This window comes from Cricetulus griseus, chromosome 3 (assembly GCF_003668045.3).
Source record: "Cricetulus griseus strain 17A/GY chromosome 3, alternate assembly CriGri-PICRH-1.0, whole genome shotgun sequence".
NCBI lineage: Eukaryota > Metazoa > Chordata > Mammalia > Rodentia > Cricetidae > Cricetulus > Cricetulus griseus.
In genome coordinates this window covers 35,889,066-35,907,062 of record NC_048596.1, presented here as the reverse complement: position 1 = coordinate 35,907,062, position 17,997 = coordinate 35,889,066, and the positions used below count along the sequence as shown (strand labels likewise).

Here is a 17,997-nt window from a genome sequence, read left to right as displayed (position 1 = left end):
TGGAATGTGAGTGTGACTGACGTACGTGGTATCCAAATGAAAGAATGACACCACAAAGCCTTATTGTTCTATACAATGAATATACACTGATTAAAAGACAGGCCATGAGGCATGGCGGCACAGATCTATAATGCCACCACTCACAAGACAGAGGCAGGAGAATCACTATGTTTGAGGTCTGCAGAGCAAGCTCCATGTCCTAGTGCTACACAGCAAGACTGGTTTTTTTGTTTGTTTGTTTTTGTTTGTTTGTTTGTTTGTTTGTTTGTTTTAAAGAGCACCCTGTCCCTGGCGCATAGTGTTTTAGTCTCATTGAGAAATAGAGGGCTGAAAGGCCACAGCCTCATGTTGGGATGTTGCTTTGTGTAGATATTTTGCTCCCTTGGGAGGCTGAAAGACTATTGGGGGAGGGGCAGACCAGGCACTGAGTGCCACCCCTGGGCTCTGCTCACTAAGCCACTCACCAGCAGTAGCATTTTTCACTACCTTGTGATGTTGCCACATGTCACCATGGAAAACAAAACTGAGTTGGGAACCACTGCTGGCCAGTCACACTCTCACACTAGTTAGCTGCTATCTAAGCTGCTACCTCTAGGTGAGTAGAGTCATTTTTAGGCCTTCCCAAATGGAATATTATTTTGACAATGGATTTAGTTTGTTTAAAAAGTTAAAACTGAATAAGTAACACATGGCCCTAGGTGAAATGATTTTTTAACATATCTCTAATCTCAAATTCATTGGCGAATGCAGAAAAGCCCCAAGAAAATGCTATACGGTTCTTGAAGCCACAGTTGGGCCTTTTTCATGGGATTTGGAGGTTTTTTGTTTTGGTTTTTGGTTTTTCGAGACAGGGTTTCTGTGTGACTTTGGAGGCTGTCCTAGAACTAGCTCTTGTAGACCAGGCTGGTCTCGAACTCACAGAGATCCACCTGCCTCTGCCTCCCTCCCGAGTGCTGGGACTAAAGGTATGTACCATCATCGCCCGGAAGGGGTTTGGAGTTTTACAGAAGGTAAATGCACACATAAAGAAAAGCCTTGTTGTCGTCGACTGTAGATTTTGAATTCCCTCTGAACTCATGGGAACCTGTCCTGGACTTGGGGAGTTTTCTCTCATGGAGGCTGTCGAGTTAGTTTGTGGTTAGCTCTAATTGCAGATGGGGCAGACTAGGTCTAAATCGAAGAGGAGAAAGAACTATATGACCTTTCATTTTTCAGGTGTGAGGCCAGCTCAGAAAGGATGCTGGTCCAAGAAGCTGTGCAGCACACTTAGTTAGCTAAACCACCCAGTTACCCAGACATACCGGCGCAAAGGCTGGAGAGGGCTCTCTGTCTTGGGTATTCATTTCACTCCTGTTTGGCATCTCTATTTTTTTTCCAAGTGTGCCCCATCTGCACTAGACAGTGAGCCACGTAAGAATGGAGACCTTGTTCCTTTCATTGGCATTATGGCCCTAGTTCCTACAGCAGGAAGTGTTAAGTGGTGAAGATGAATGGATGGTAGATTTTAATAAGCCTTTAGTCTCAACATTGACTGTAAGTTGCACATACGAATGCCCATCTTCTATCTTCTTTGGTCTAAATTTCCCAGTGCCTATTAAGAACTCTTAATTGCTGTCACGTATAAAAACACACACCTTTAAACCCAGCACTTGGGAGGTGAAGGAGGGCAAATCTCTGTGAGTTCAAAGCCAGCCTGGCTTATGTAATGAATTCCAGGTCAGCCACAGAGATAAGTGATAAAACTGTCCTTCAAAGAAAGAAAAGAAAGAAAGAAAGAAAGAAAGAAAGAAAGAAAGAAAGAAAGAAAAGAAAGAAAGCCCCCAGACCATTTTAACTGGTTCTCTGAATGTAAGCTCTCTGCCTAGCTAAGTCCAGTACCTACATATTTCTGGTGCCTTTTAACTTCATCTCCTAATTGGTGGCCAAATACTACAGTCGACAGACCAGGGCCTCTTCTGCTCTTATCCCCTGCCTCACCTGCCCTGAAGCTGCTCTCACAAACACAGTCCTGCCCCTCTTCCCTTGCTGTTCTTATCATTACTTACCTGGTCTTCAAAACCCAGTTCTTGGGCATCCCATTCTGTATTGGCCACTTGTTCATGTATTGTCGCCGGGCTTGTTGATAGCGTGTCATTGTAACTAACTTCAGCCTGTGTTCATTTTCTCAGCCTATACATCTCATTTTATTTCTTATAAATTTTCCCTCCTACTCTTTCAACAGAATAGGATCATTTTTCTGCACCCAGTCAGTTTTCAATAAAAGTTATATAATGAAGACAGAGGGGTGCTAGGGGTAGTCTGACTCCATTACTACATTCCCAAACATTCAGAAAATTCTCGTAAACACCTGGGCAGCCCTCCAGTTCCAGAACGGTCGGAAGCTGTTGCTTGCAGAATTCCACATAGCTTGTGGAGTTTTGGCTATGTGAAAACAGACATATTCTTGTTAGTCTAAACAGGGTTTTTTGAGATAGCTAAAAAAGTTTCTTTATAATGCAGCTATGGATTTTTTTTTCCAAAAAAGCCATTGCATTGTGCTTCCTTATTCTTGAATTACCAATTTTCATAGTAAAAGCTTTATTGTTGTAATGCCTCCTTGGTTTAATTATTTAGCATTTTCTTCTTTTTAAAATATATAGCCTACAATTTGGGGGTAGGGTAGAGATGAGAAGAAATCACAGGATAGAAGCTGCTGTATCTCTTAGAATTTGGGATCACTCTAAAGTTTATTTCTCTCAAATGAAAGTACAGAGATATAGGCTTTTCGAGAGTCTTAATACTAGCTCTGATCCGCAAAGCCACTTGAGGCCCAGATTCTTTTCTTGCACATGGGTCCTCTATCCCCAGGTGTAAACTCAAGAGCCAAGTTAGCAGCTGGTGATCTTAGCATCATAACTTCACTGGAGGAAGGGATGGAGAAAAGAATTTGAAAGATTCCTGGGTCTCTTGAGGACAGTTTGGGTGGGGGTGGGGTTGTTTTATGAACTGTCTGCTTATGGCCACACTAACAGTAAAAGTAGATTGGGGGAAACACTGGCTTTATATTTACTCATCTAAAAGTAAGTTAATTCTACTGTGGAAGAGGGATATGAACTGTCTTCCCTTGTGGCTTTCACACTCTGCCCACTTGAGTGTGCTTAGATTTTACTGCAGTGCATTCCTGTAGGAACAATGACTTCTGTGGTAGTTTTGTTTTGTTTTGTTCTTTTTAAGTATCCATGTGGCATAAAAATTTGTAAAGTTCGTGCCAGGCGTTGGTCGTGCATACCTTTAGTCCCAGCACTCAGGAGGCAGAGGCAGGTGGCTCTCTGTGAGTTCGAGGCCAGCCTGGTCTACAAAGTAAGTTTCAGGACGACCAGAGCTGTTACACAGAGAAACCCTCTTTCCCTATCAAAAAAATATTTTTAAGTGCAAAATATATATCAACCCTCACTCCACACCCAAAAAATAACCACTAAAGGGGTCTTAAACGTCTACTTTGATCCTAATATCTTGTTAAGTGGTATATAAAGTGTTTGAAAATTGAATCTATTGCTCTGAGGATGTTTATTGTAGGGGGAGGGATAAAGTTAATACATAATTTTGCAGAAAAATTGAGAAATAAGTATGGGCCATAGGTGTGTCAGCAGGTACTTGTGTAACAATGCACTGGAAATCAGCAGATTTAAAAACAAAAATAGTGAGATTACGTCCTGGCTGTGGTGGCCACACCTCTTCTCCAAACACTTGGGACATAAAGGCTGGTGGATCTCTGGTTGAAGGCTAGCCTGATCTACATAGGTAGTTCTAAGATAGCCAGAAATATCTAATGAGATTCCAGCATCTCAAAAAACAAGAAATAAGTTAATTAAATAAAAGGTATTGAAGTGAGGCTGGCTGTTTCAATGTAATAAAATACTTGGTACCCAGGATGATTGCACAAGTGACACTTTGAGAATGTTGTTTGTTTGGGGGGTGTTTCTCCATCAGCTCTATCTGGTTTTTGTTGTTGTGGTTGTTTCTTTATTGCTAGTGCCCTTTCAGTATTTGGGACTCAGCAGTGTTTGGGAAAGAAGTCTGCTGTGGTTAAATTCTAACTACCCCTGATTTCCAGGGGAGAAGTCCAAACTGTCACTTGGGGATAATTCAGAGTGACCCAGACCTTTGGTTATCTCTACTCCCTGAGCTTGAGAAGTAGCTAAATATAGGCCAGTTAAGTTTTGCTGAAAAGTGTGCTCTGTGTGTGTGTGTGTGTGTGTGTGTGTGTGTGTGTGCGTGTGTGTTGGGGGGGGTGACCTGAAACCCGACACTGAATCCACACACTTTTCCTACTGAAAATGCTGCAGTGGGAACATTGATAAGAAAAACCTAGAAGTCATGCCAGCTGCCACTGGCATGATTGACTTTTTCTTTGAAAAGTCTCTGTGATGTTCTTGCTAGCATGCCCTACTTTGTTTGCAGCCGATAAATGGCCTGTTTCATTAATTTTCTTTAAGATTCATGGCCAGGGCTCGGCTGTTGGTTACCGGTCACCTGTCAGGAGCTAGGCTGAGAAGTGCCCTTCAGTGCTGGGGAACAGTGGCCAATTGTGGCCCTGCCCTTCCTCAGGTGACCCGGGCTGAGTTTGCTGGGCCTGCCTCCAGAACACAGACTCTTTGATGAAGTGTCTGGCCCCAGGGGCAGACTGAGCCCTCGGTGGAGAGGCTCACATTGCCGGCTTTATTTGGGCTGCTGGCAAAGCTGCATCGAAGAGCACAGGTTTTCCGAAGAAGGCAGGCGGCTTCCTGTTTTCATTAAGACACCAGGGGGATGCCGGACTGCTGAGTGTGCCTTGCTGGTGACGGTGGCGGGGACGCGGGGAGCCCTCATTGGTGCAGGCTGGGCCTATGGTGTCCCTGCGGGCCTGGGAGGTGTGTGCGCGAGTTGACAGGCGTTCCCTTAAGTGGAGAGGAGAGGAATCCGGGCCTGCGGTGCTGCAGCCGGAGGCTGCCCTGCTGTGGGCCTGCTGTAGGTGAGTTGGGGAGGGCTGGACCAAGTGCTTAGAGAGTGAGGGCGACCTGCAGATGGCTCCGGCTTCTTCCATCCTGGACCCTGAGCGCCCCCGCCCCGCCCGGCACCATACTGTGAGCCCCGGGTGAGTATACCCCCCACCCTACCCCCAGACACCCTGGGCTGGTGGGATCTGTCCTTTTTTCCTTGCTTCCTTTGGAACTTCAGACGGTTCTGGAAACAGGTCTGGCTGCATATTTTGAGCTAGCGCACTGTCCTGTGGAGTTGAAAGCTAGTAAAGAGAGAGGGGAAGACACATTCTGTTAGCATGAGCTCAAATTTCCAGACACTGGCGCTCTGGGTCAGCTCATGCTAGGGCACTTATTTCAAAGAGAATTCCTTATCAGTTTTAATACTGCTGTGTGGCGGCAGGGGCAGCGGCCCGGGGTAGTTTAGATTTGGGGGATTATGTGTGTATATGGAATGGCTGAATCCCAGGACTCAGGCCACAGGCTATAGCCAAGCATTCTTAATATTGTTTGAAAGTGAGACACAAAGAATGTGTGCCCATTTTTATTCCCATTTGGCAATCTTTTTAAACTTTCCAGAGTTTGAGAAGAGAGAGAAACGCAAGGGCTGGGGGGAGGGGTGTGTCATTCCAAGCTTTCGGCATCAGCTGTAACGTGGAGCGGTGGTCAGGACTGGGAGGGCAGGCAGCAGCCAAGTTTGCTTCACATCCTTGGGCCTGACAATAGTGTAGTCAGGGGGACAACCCGGACTGGGGCAGGGGAACAGATGGCTCTCGTTTTCAATCCTAGCTTTCCGTCCTTTCCATAGACCTGAAGTTAGTGTGGCTGTAGAAAAACATATGACCTCCTCCTACAGTTTAAACAAACAAAAAGACGTTGCTTTTAAATTTGCAATGCACAGCTCAGATCAGCATCAAGGCCTGGGCTTTGAAAGGTTCCTGTGTTTCCTCTTTTATGTTTGGTTTAGCCAGAAGTACCGTTTACTGAATAGCACATGACCCCAAAGTTGGAGTTTGTTTTGCCTTTACTTCCATTCCTTTTTGGACCTGTTTGGGTTGCTTGTGAGTTAGTGATTGTTGTGTCAGAAAGCAAAACATGGCAGAGCGGAGAAAAGTTTCCTCCAGTTGGGAGAGGGGTATTTGTTGTGGTGGTGGTTTTGTTTTGTTTTGTTTTGTTTTGAGACAGGGTTTCTCTGTGCCTTTGGAGGCTATCCTGGAACTAGCTCTTGTAGATCAGGCTGGTCTCGAACTCACAGAGATCAACCTGCTTCTGCCTCCCGAGTGCTAGGACTAAAGGTGTGCGCCACCACCCTCTCCCAGCGGGAGAGAGTTTTAAGTAGGGAGAAAAAGTGAACAGTACATGAAAGTCTATCCTCTGACCATGTTCTTGCAACTAGGCTACCAAAGGATTCACTCCCTGTCCTGGGTCCTCTGCTTGGAAACAGGAAAGGGTCGGGGCAAAATGGAATCATGTGGAAATAGTCTAGTCGGTCACTAGGTGGTTCTTGGCCACTGGCAAGAAAAGACTACCAAACCTGCAGAAAAATAAACACACACACACACAAACACACACACACACACACCTGGCTCCATGCATCTGCTGTGACCCTGTCTTTTACTCTGCTGACTTAGTGCATTTTGAGACTTAGTGGACTCTGCATAAGATGCCCTCTCTTTTCCTTCAAATAACTGTAGAGGACAAGTGATCTACACAGCTATGTTGTCAGGCTTTTTGTACTTATATGTGCTTGACTCTAAAGACCATTGTTTCATAATGTTATGAGTTGAATACTTGAATTATCCTTCTAGGTTTTTTTTGTGTGTGTGGGGGGGGGTTAGTACTGTAGATTGCTCTACTACTGAGCTACAGCCACAGCCCTCTTTACATTTTATGTTGAAATAAGATCTCAGTTGCCCAGACTGGCTTGAACTTGGAATCCTTAATGTCTCCAGTAGCTGGGATCATAGACTCGTGGCATTATGACAGTCAGTGTCTCCATTTTTTCATTCAGAGTTAAGGTTCAGAAAATAGGACTGCCGGCTCTTATAGCAGACTAGCTTGTGCTACACTCACAAGTAATTGTTGTTACTAAACTATGTAATGGGTGTATGATCATGTTTTCTCCTCTCTCTTAGAAAAAGCAGATGACGTTCTGAATGGAGACCATAACAAGGAACAGAAAGACCCATATTTTGTGGAAACCCCTTATGGTTTTCAGCTAGACTTGGATTTCGTCAAATACGTGGATGACATACAGAAGGGAAATACGATCAAGAGACTTAACATCCAAAAGAAGCGAAAGCCGTCCGCACCATGTCCAGAAGTCAGGGCCACATCTGCTCATCAAGGTGTGTGGACTTCCACTGAATCCCTGTCATCCTCCAACAGCGATGACAGCAAGCAGTGTCCCAGCTTCCTCCTAGCCAGAAGCCACGTTACATCAACCCCAATCCCACGGCCACCTGCCCCACTAGAGACCTCACCCACTTTTGCCATCCCAGAAAATCGACAGCTGCTGCCCCCTCCCTCACCTCAACTCCCAAAGCACAACCTTCATGTCACCAAGACGTTGATGGAGACCCGGAGAAGACTCGAACAGGAGAGAGTCACCATGCAGATGGCACCGGGTGAGTTCAGAAGGCCCAGGCTGGCCAGTTTTGGAGGCATGGGCTCTACGAGCTCCCTCCCATCCTTTATGGGTTCTGGTAACCACAATTCGGCCATGCACCAGCTTCAGAATGGATACCAAGGCAATGGGGATTATGGTAGCTATGTACCAGCAGCTGCTACCACTTCCTCCATGGGGAGCTCCATCCGCCACAGCCCACTGAGTTCAGGGATCTCCACCCCCGTGACCAACGTGAGCCCCATGCACCTACAGCATATTCGAGAACAAATGGCCATCGCCTTAAAACGCCTGAAGGAACTGGAGGAGCAGGTGAGGACCATCCCCGTGCTCCAGGTTAAGATCTCTGTCTTGCAAGAAGAGAAAAGGCAGTTGGCCTCCCAGCTGAAAAACCAGAGGGCTGCATCCCAGAACGAGGCATGTGGTGTGAGGAAGCGTTCCTACAGTGCAGGCAATGCCTCCCAGCTGGAATTGCTTTCCCGAACCCGAAGAGGTGGCGGGGAGCTGTACATTGATTATGAGGAAGAAGAGATGGAAAGCGTGCAGCAGAGCACACAGAGGATTAAGGAGTTCCGGCAGCTCACGGCTGACATGCAAGCTCTGGAGCAGAAGATTCAGGATAGTAGCTGTGAGGCCCCATCCGAGCTCAGGGAGAATGGACAGTGCCCGTCTCGGGAGTGCAAGTCTGTGGCTGTGGGCAGTGATGAGAATATGAGTGACATTGTTGTTTACCACAGAGACTTTAGGTCCTGCAAGGATACAGCTGTAGGGACAGTCACTGAAACGAGGAATTTTGGCATCAGTGTGACGGAAGCCATGCTCGGGGTGATTACTGAAGCTGACAAAGAGATTGAGCTACAACAGCAGACCATAGAGGCCTTAAAGGAAAAGATTTACCGCCTGGAAGTGCAGCTTAAAGAAACCACCCATGATCGGGAGATGACTAAACTAAAGCAAGAACTACAGGCTGCTGGATGCAGGAAAAAAGTTGACAAGGCCACAATGGCCCAGCCACTTGTCTTCAGCAAGTTGGTGGAGGCACTAGTACCAACCAGAGACCAAAAGGTTGGCAGCCATGTGGACACAACGGATTCATGTGTTGGGACCTCTGTGCAAACAAGTAGTGTAGGCGTCTCCTGCCAACCTGACTGCAAGAATCAAGTCGTGGGGCCCGAGCTGCCCATGAATTGGTGGGTCGTGAAGGAGAGAGTAGAAATGCATGACCGATGCATAGGAAAGTCTGTTGAGACTTGTGACCAGATTGTGGGCGTGGAAGTCAGCGTCTGTGAAACAGGCAGCAACACAGAGGCTTCTGGGAGCGATCTGACACTTCTTAAGACAAACTTGAACCTCAAAGATGTGCGGTCCATTGGCTGTGGAGACTGTTCTGTGGATGTGATTGTCTGCTTTCCCAAGGAGTGCACCTCCCGAAGTATGAACACAGAGGCAGTAGGCCACGAGGAAGCTGCTATCATGGCGGTGCCTCATACCACAAACCAGCACACCAGCACAACTCTGGAGCAGGTGGACCAGTGCACGAACACGGAGGCGGCCACCCTTGTGGAGTCCTGCACCAACACTTTCCTCAGTACTCTGGACAAGCAGACCAGCACCCAGACTGTGGAGATGCGAACGGTGGCCATAGGAGAAGGCCGTGTCAAAGACATCCACCCCTCCACTAAGACTCGGTCTGTTGGTGTTGGGACGGTGCTGTCCAGCAATTCCGGGTTTGACAAGCCATCTGCTGTGAAGACCAAAGAGTCAGGCGTAGGACAGATAAATATTCATGACAACTATCTAGTTGGTCTCAAAATGAGGACCATCGCTTGCGGGCCTCCACAGTTGACTGTGGGACTGATGGGCAGCAGGAGGAGCGTGGGTGTTGGGAATGAGCCTGTAGGGGATCTCTTGCAGGATCCTCCTCAGACTCAGCTTGCATCTGGGATGGTGACTGGTTTGGATCACTACATCGAGCGTGTGCAGAAATTGCTGGCAGAGCAACAGACCTTGCTGGCTGAGAACTACAGTGAACTGGCAGAGGCGTTTGGGGAGCCTCATTCACAGATCGGCTCCCTCAACTCACAGCTCATCAGCACCCTGTCATCCATCAATTCTGTCATGAAGTCTGCAAACACGGAAGAGCTCAGGAACCCTGACTTCCAGAAAACCAGGCTGGGTAAAGTCACAGGTAGGTGGTACCCGCCGGGACCTGAGTGTGAGGACAAGGGGAAACCTACAGAATAGAGGTTACACAGAATAGCTCAGCACTCTGAAGAGTAGGAAGTCCAAAGCATGGCACCAGCTTTCAGCAAGCTCTTCTTTTGTTCTATCATAGCAAAGAATGCATCATAAGGTGAGATGGAACAAAAACGTGCCCACTCCTGGGATACTGACATCAGTCCATGGGGACAGAGGTGCATTTTCCACCACATGAATTGTTAGGGGCAGGGATGGGGAGAATGTCTCTCTAGGAAGTAAGGAAGTTTTGTTTTGTCTTTGAACTATTGGAACTATTACTTTGGAATCTTGGAGAAAGCTTTAGGATGGTAATGAGTTGAATGCAAACCAAGAGCTGAGACACATAAGCAGCTTTGCGGATCCTCAGTCTCGCATAGCTCTTTTGCCCTCTGGCTTCAGGCTCACATAGGAAAGCAAGTCTATGTATGAGGCCTGGCCAACCTGAGGCTTTATATGAAGCCTCATGTCTGTCTTCTGGTTATACATTTGCTCATTTTATACAGAACTGCTTTAAAAATGCCTGTATTGTTTATGTGCATAATTATCAGTATATGAGCAATTAAAAATTCTAGAGTAAAATGTTCTCAGTTAACATTTTATGAGAGGGTAGACACTTCATCGACTTATTAAGATGGCAAATGACCTTTGAGTTACTACATCATCTTAGCATAAGCTCTGAGGATATTTTACAGAGTTCAACCAGAGTCCCTCCCTGCTGGGGTCACTGGGCCACAAGCAATACACGGGGGGGGGGGGGGGGTGTCTGTGTTAGGTCAGGAAGTAGCAAGCGCTATAGAAACTTTGCTTCTAGGAAATTTGCTTCTAGTTATGGGGGCAGGGAGTGAAGTGTCAGGAGTGGACACTATGCTGTTGAGATAAGGGCTTTTGTTGATGATGATGGCTTTTTCCTTTGCTTTTGTTGATAGGCACCTACACTTTTGTCTTTCCCATTCATTAAGATTGCTGCTCATCTGTTTTTAAGTGAAAGCCAGTCATTGAGCAATCACCTTGGGATATTCTGTGATGTAGCATCTCCCCAAGAAACTCTAAAGTGGCTTCCCTTGGGACCAGGTGCTCGGTCTCTACACAGTGCCCTATTAATCCTGGTCACTACCTGGGGCTTCCATTCCCTGATGTAACAGTTCTCATGTACCAGTCTTACCTAGGAAGAAGGATGCTCGTCAAGTTAATCTTTTTGTGAAAATGTGGGGAATAGATTTTAGTAAGATACCCATAGAAGTCTCAGTGTGCCCCTTTATATCCGGAAAGGACAGTAGACAGTACCCTTTCTATATCTTCCTGGGTTTATGCTTTCAAACATTGGTGATTATTAGTTTTTAGTATCTATGCTATAGGGCAATGTTTATTGTAAAAGAAAAACTGCACATGACAACTGATGTTTATGTGGGTTTGCTTTTAATAATTCTAATACATATATATATATGTATATATATATAACTAATATACTCTAAAATTATAGTTATATATAGAACTATAATAAAAATACAGAGGAGTCATTTTAGAATAAACAGGATTAGATTGATATGTGGGCTGAGATGAAGTCTTACATGTCTGCCTCCTCATCCTTTAAAAAAAAATCATGTCAGATGTTGATGTCAAAATAAGCTTTGTCGATACTTCAGAAACAGGTGGCAGAGGGGATACAAAAACATGTTCTTCCCAGCCTTCCTTCCTCCTCCCAAAACTGGGATTACTATTTCACATTCTTGTCAAGAATATTCTGCTGTATCACTGGAGTAATTTGTGTGGCCTCCTGTGCATGGAGACCAGGACGTTTCATTGGACTGTGCTACAGTGTGGTTTGGGCTGTGTCCAGTCAGGCTGACATTCCTACACATCCATGTGTAGATCTGACCCGACAGTGAACACCTAATTAATCAGCTAATACACACGAGATCTGGGACAGCTGGGAACAAAAGGAAAAAATACTCTCATAGCAGGTGGTTAGTCTTATTGGCTTCCACTGTCGGAGCACACAAGAGCAACATTAAAGGCTGTCTATAACTTATATCACAAATGCATTGCAACCAAGATCTGATGAGAAAGGAATTAGGTCAAGAATTTACCCCACATAGGGTGTTTGTATGTGTGGGCTGGATACAGGAAGGTGGTAGCATTCTTAACACTAGGTCATTATACCTACCTCGTAATTCATAGTATCCCTCACACAGTGTAGAATTCATATCAGTGCTAAAAGGCATTTGTTCACACAATCTTATCCTTAAAAAACAATAAGGAATTGGGTTGATGTGTCTCAGAGTATCAGCAGTCGCTTGTACAAACCCAGTTCTTTCAAGAAGTTAACTTCGGGCTCTGAAACCAGCCAGGCAGTCTGAGTCCAGATTCTCTCTGCAGAGAGGTTGTCTTTGTACCTTGGCAGGGTTGTAATGAGGGATCAGGGTATGTAAGAAGCATGGAGTGGTCTGCGGCACTGAGCATAGGGGCTAAATGAAAACTGCCGCCTCAGGTCCAGAAATGAACCTGTGAGAAAAGTTGCTAAACAAAGCTTGTGCAAGTAACTGTTGACTTTTTTCTTTTTTTTTTTTCCTTTTTTTTTTTTTTAATGTGTGAGTGTTTTGCCTGAATGTATGTCAGTGCACCGTGTGAATGACTGGTTCCTGCAGAGGTGAGAAGAGGGCATCAGATCAGATCCCTTGGACATAGAGTTATAAATGGTTGTGAGCCACCGTGTATGTGCTGGGAATCCAACCCAGGTCCTCCAAAGAAGCAACAGTGCTCTTAACCACTGAGCCATCTCGTCAGCCCCCTACCCTACCCTTTTAATCCCAAATTTTTGCATTCGTAATTCCGGCTTGTGAATTCCCTCTCTTACACTTACACACACGCACACACCAATTATTATGCCTGTCCAACTAATTTTTATCAGATAAAGAAATATTATAGGGAAAGGGGGGGGGGGCTCTGATAAATTGTCAGGCCAGTCATTCAAAATCAGTAATTAGGCTCAATACAATATACACAAGTGTTATAGACCCATTCTTTCTAGAGTTAAGGGTTTAATGGTGGAGTCCCTTGACAGCTTGTAAACTGTTGTCATTCCCCCACCCCATCCAAGACAGGATTTCATTGTATAGCCTGGATGACCTGGAACTCAACTCTGTAGACAAGGTTGGTCTTGAACTCAGAGATCCACCTGCCTCTGACTCCCAAGCACTGGGATTAAGGGCATGTGTCTACCACCACCCAGCTGCAAACTGTTATTTTAACCACATCATCACACTGAATACTTTGACTCTATTTAAAATTTCACTGGGAGTATGTAATTGAGTGTCCTTTAGAAGAACATGACATATTATGCTATCCTGTAGTACCCTGTGTGTGCTAGCTATGTACTAGAGCGTAGGTTTGTGACTTGTGTTTTAGAAACATGCTTTCTTTGTCTAACAAAATTTGAATCACAAATTATGCTATTCCCTCTGTATTTTCTCACCTAAATATTCATAAATGTTGTCCCATGGCTTTGACACAGCAGAACTTGGTGATGACTGGAAGAATTGTTTCTCTTGTACAGTTAAAATGGTCACAGGAAGTAAGTTCCCTCCCTCCTCCTCCCTCTTGACAAACCCTCACTGTGTGGGTCAGGCTGGCCTTTTACTAGATCCTCCTGGCTCAGCCTTCCCAAGTCTAGGATTCCAGGTGTACACCACTGTGCCTGCCTAAGAGGAAGGAAACTCTTGTTATTAACCAAAAATCTTAAGAAGTTTTATTTTTTCCTTTACACCGGTGGGATTATATTGATTTAAGGAGTGGAGTTCCCCCCCCCCTTTTCTTTTTTCCTTTTGGAAAGGGGAAGAAAATTCTAGACAAATGACTCAGAGTTACACATACCCTAAAAATATCTAACTATCCCTGAGCAAACACAGATAGAACTTCACTGCCTCCCGTATGGTTTTTGGCGAATTCATCTTTTACAATCAAAGGAGCTGCTGCTTAAACAGTCTCTGTGTTTGCATTCCTGGTTCTCTGGGGTTTGTTTAAAGCGTTTATGAACTTGAAGACCTTCTCTTAGCTGTGCAAGTTTGTAGGAGGAATTCTAGCCTATGAAATGAAACAGTTACAGAATTCTTCTAGTGAGCTGTCTCCTTGTTTCTTGTGCTACACCATTCTGTATCTGTTTTGCATCCCTTTTAAAAAATGTTACAAAAATATCAAAATAAGCCAGGCCAAGAGAGATCTTGGAACCCCCTACCGGGTTTAAATGGCCTGAGAAGGTGAGGAGTCTCTACCAGCCTGGGAGTCTGGAGAACTGGCTGTTTCTCAGCCCTGGGAATTTGTGTTAGTCTCCGCAGAGTCTGAGTTCTGTGTCTGGGTCAAATAAGACTCACCCCCCGCCCCAGGTTCCCTCCCAGCAGAATTTTTTATGGAAGTAGCTGTTTAAGACTGACTATCCATTTCAGCTAAGGGCATTCTCTGAATATATTTAAACATGTACTATCTGCTACCACCCATTACCTACTCCCATCACCAAATAAATACTCCAGTTTTAGGGACATTTTGGAATAAATGGGCTTAAAGCAGAGGGTTGTCTATATCGATGCTTAAGATGAACCCACGTCCTTTCTGGGGAGGCTGTCTGCCACAGAGCTGTACCCCAATCTTCTTAATCTAGAGTCAGTCCATATCTTTGAATATCTTTATACTTCAGTCTTTTTCTTTTTTGTAAAATAGTCCATAATTTGTTCTTATTCTCAAAAGTGATAGCTAAATGAGGTGTGGTGATTCGTGTCTACAATCCCAATACTTCAGAGGTAGAGGCTAAGGATCAGAGTTTGGGTTATATAAGGAGTAGTGGGCTAGCCTGGTGTATATAAGGCCCTGTATTGAAAAAGAAAAAGAAATTACTTCTGGGCATGTTCTACTGGGCCCACACTTTTAGTCCCAGCATTCAGGAGGTTGAGACAGGTGGATCTCTGAGTTTGAGATAGCCTGGTTTATATAGTGAATTTTGGGCTAGCCAGAAGGAAAAAGTGAGACCCTACCTTTTTTTTAAGAGCTAGTTGAGCTGGAGAGATGGCGCTACATTCAAAGGCTAGGGCTCACAACCAAAACAGGGCTAGAGAGATGACTCAGTGGTTACGAATACTTACTGTTCTTTCAGAGGATCCTCCAAGTTCAGTTCCTGGCACCCACATGGTGGCTCACAACCCTCTGTGACCCCAGTTCCAGGGCATCCAACATCCTCTTCAGGCCTCTGTGTGCCTGAAAGTGTGCACATGGTACGCATGCATACATGTGTGCAAAATACTCACATAAAATAAAAATAAGTGGGCTGGCTGGTGGTGGCACACGCCTTTAATCCCAGCACTCAGGAGGCTGAGGCAGGAAGATATCTTGAGTTTGAGGCCACCCTGGTCTACAGAGACTGAATTCCATGCCAGACAGACAGCTCTGTTACACAGACAAACCCAAGTGGGGGAGGGGGGCCATGACATGACTTTATGTGACCCTGAAAGATTGAAATTGTAGGCCAAGTCACTTGATCATTTGTTAATGATCTTGGGAAAGGTATTCATCTATGAAGCAAAGATCTTAAAAGGACTTAACTCTGCCACCTCCCTTGGCAGCCCTTCAGCTGACGCTTGTGTCCTGCTCTCTTGAACCGTTGATCTTCCCAAATGGTTATTAGCAAACTGCAGAAGTGTTCTGGAAGAAGATGCTGACTTTGACACTTATTCTGACTCAGTCCTGACACGTATAGCTGGTGGTTCATAATTTTCAAGAAACACAAATGGCTTGAATTCATGGTGGCCACGGGAATGGCAAACACAGTCGGTGATACTGTGTCTTTTCCTGAGCAGAGACTCATTCGTGCTTCAGTAAAATTGTTGAGACTGTATTCCCTCCCGTCTATTCATGTTGATCAATAGTTGTATGTTAAATGTCAACTGTATACAAAAAAAAAAGTGTGCTGCTGCAACAAAGAGATATACAGATGTATCATGAATAACTGGCCCTCTGTTTGGGCAGCCAAGACATTTGTGACAGAAATGTGAATGATCACCCATGGAGATACTAATGTTAGGCAATGAAGGTGCTTGGGGTCCAGCTGTGGTCAAGGCCACCAAGGTCTGGGGAAGAGAAGAGGACCTTCGCTTCTCTAGGAGGAGCCTGGACAGGGCACATTTTAACTCTGCCTTAGCTCATGCAGCCTGGGATTTCTGGGTCAAGCCATGGGAGGGTATATAATTAAATGTGGGTGGGGTTGTGCTGAAAAAGAATCTGATTCTTAAGTCCACTCTGGCGGTGTAATTTCCGAGTGAGTGTCCACTTTCGATACGTGCTTGGCAGCCGTTTGAACTGTTCTCAGGGAAATGCCCCAATGGTGCTAGAAATGACTGAACCACAGTTCTGACCTGTCGTGGCTCCGGGGCTTCTGGTTGGAAGTAACTTTTTGTCTCTGACTCCATGCCTCGTCCACTTGGGGCAGAATTCCAAGAGAAAAGGTCCTGCTCCTCCATCCAACCCACGTACTTTTTCCCCCACCCCCACCCCCTGCAGAGGGACCTCTGTCAAAAATAGAATCTCTGCTTCTTCTTCCTCAAGCCAGTGCAAGCACCCCAAGGGCGGGTCCCTGCTTGTGCCCAGGAGATTCAGTTACACAGTTACATTTTGGGGGAAACACCTAAAGTCATGGGTGGCCTCCATGGTGAATCAGAAATTATGATTCTTCTCATTCTTGACAGGGAAGCTAAATGGTCTTTACAACCCACTTGGAATGCTAAACCTTAGGCACTGCTGCTCAGCTACTTAGCCGGCCATACTGTTCAGAGTTGCGTTTTCTAAAAGCAGCTGGGAAAATAAATAGAAATTTAGATTTGCTTGCCACAGTAGTGTAGGTATCTGTGAACAAAAGTTTCAAAATTCATCATTGTAAATTTTCAAAAGCCAGGGAGAAATGTCACAGAGGAATTAGAGGGAGGGGAACGCTGTAAAATTCTCCTAGTTTTCACGGAATAATTATTTTTTATTTAATACTTTGTTTCTAGTGTTCCTAATGTTGGGGATACTATAAAGTTTACATTTTAAGTTATTTTTCTTCAGTATAGTTTGCCTTTGCTATAAAGATCGTCTACATAATAATTCCTGCATGCACTTTAGAACTATAATTAACGCATTGGATGGATGCTTTTCACTTTGCAGAACACTAAGATTTCTGTCACCCACTGTCTTTTTGTCATCACTAACCTGGCCAAGTCCTAAAATGAAGCTCAGGTTTTATTGTTATCTGTGACCCCTTTAAACGAGTTAACGACAAAAGCCATTCACAGCTGCCCACTCCTTCTTCAGTCATTTCTCTGATTATACATGTGGGAGCCATTGCCACCCAGTGGGTATCTGGAACATCTGGCTAATAGGCCAGAATCCTGGAGGGTGTTTTATAATCACTACTCTTGCATTTTGTCATTGTTTAACTTGTAATGTTCACCCTGGCTGGTCTACCATTGGTGATCCAGGCCAGTTATTAAACCGCCAGTTATTTCTAAGACCCCACACATATCCAAGTTGAGTTGAGACTAAGGAGGCATATACTCTTATTTTTCAGCAGTCAAGTTGTAGTTTTGTTTAATCTTAATTTAACAGTTCTGGATCCTGGCTGCAGGGGAAACTTGTGGGGAAAGTTTAAAAAACAAAAACAAAAAACTGGGCATGGTGACACATGCCTTTAAAATAGGCACTGGCAGGCTGCTCTCTGAGGCCAGCTGGGTCTACATAACACATTGCAGGCCAGCCAGAGCCTCAAAACAATGATGATGGTGGTTCCTGAGCCCACCAGTACATAGTAGCCCTTTTTTGTATTTTTAAAAGTCCTGTCCCTTCATATGCACAACTTCCAGCCATGTCCAGAGTTAAAATCTTCTCTCTGGACTTTGCTGACCACTCTGGTTTTACCTGTCCATCCCCACTCTTCTTACATGTGGCAATTCTTTGTCAGGGTTTTATGCTGGGGCAGGTGTCACTCCATGTGATGTCCATGCCCATAGGAAGGGCCTTGCCAAGCTCAGGGAATCACATCCAGGCCGTTCAAGTCCAGCCAGTTTGAACACCCAGAACATATTTTCCAGCAATGCAGGTAGCAATTCTCCCTGACTAATT

At 45.1% G+C, this 17,997-nt stretch overlaps 1 protein-coding gene across 4 annotated transcripts in view; it reads left to right on the top strand.

Annotated features, from left to right (window-relative positions):
* Window positions 1–17,997, top strand: part of Kank1 (KN motif and ankyrin repeat domains 1) — a 187,354-nt gene that overhangs the window by 154,745 nt on the left and 14,612 nt on the right. For 3 of the 4 annotated variants that reach the window (XM_027406486.2, XM_027406488.2, XM_027406485.2), the window contains exon 4: window positions 7,133–9,811. In XM_027406486.2, the coding sequence (XP_027262287.1) occupies window positions 7,133–9,811 (2,679 nt within the window). Of the gene's footprint in view, window positions 1–4,885; window positions 4,991–7,132; window positions 9,812–17,997 lie in introns of those variants that run through there. The other variant, XM_027406489.2, reaches the window with a different exon arrangement.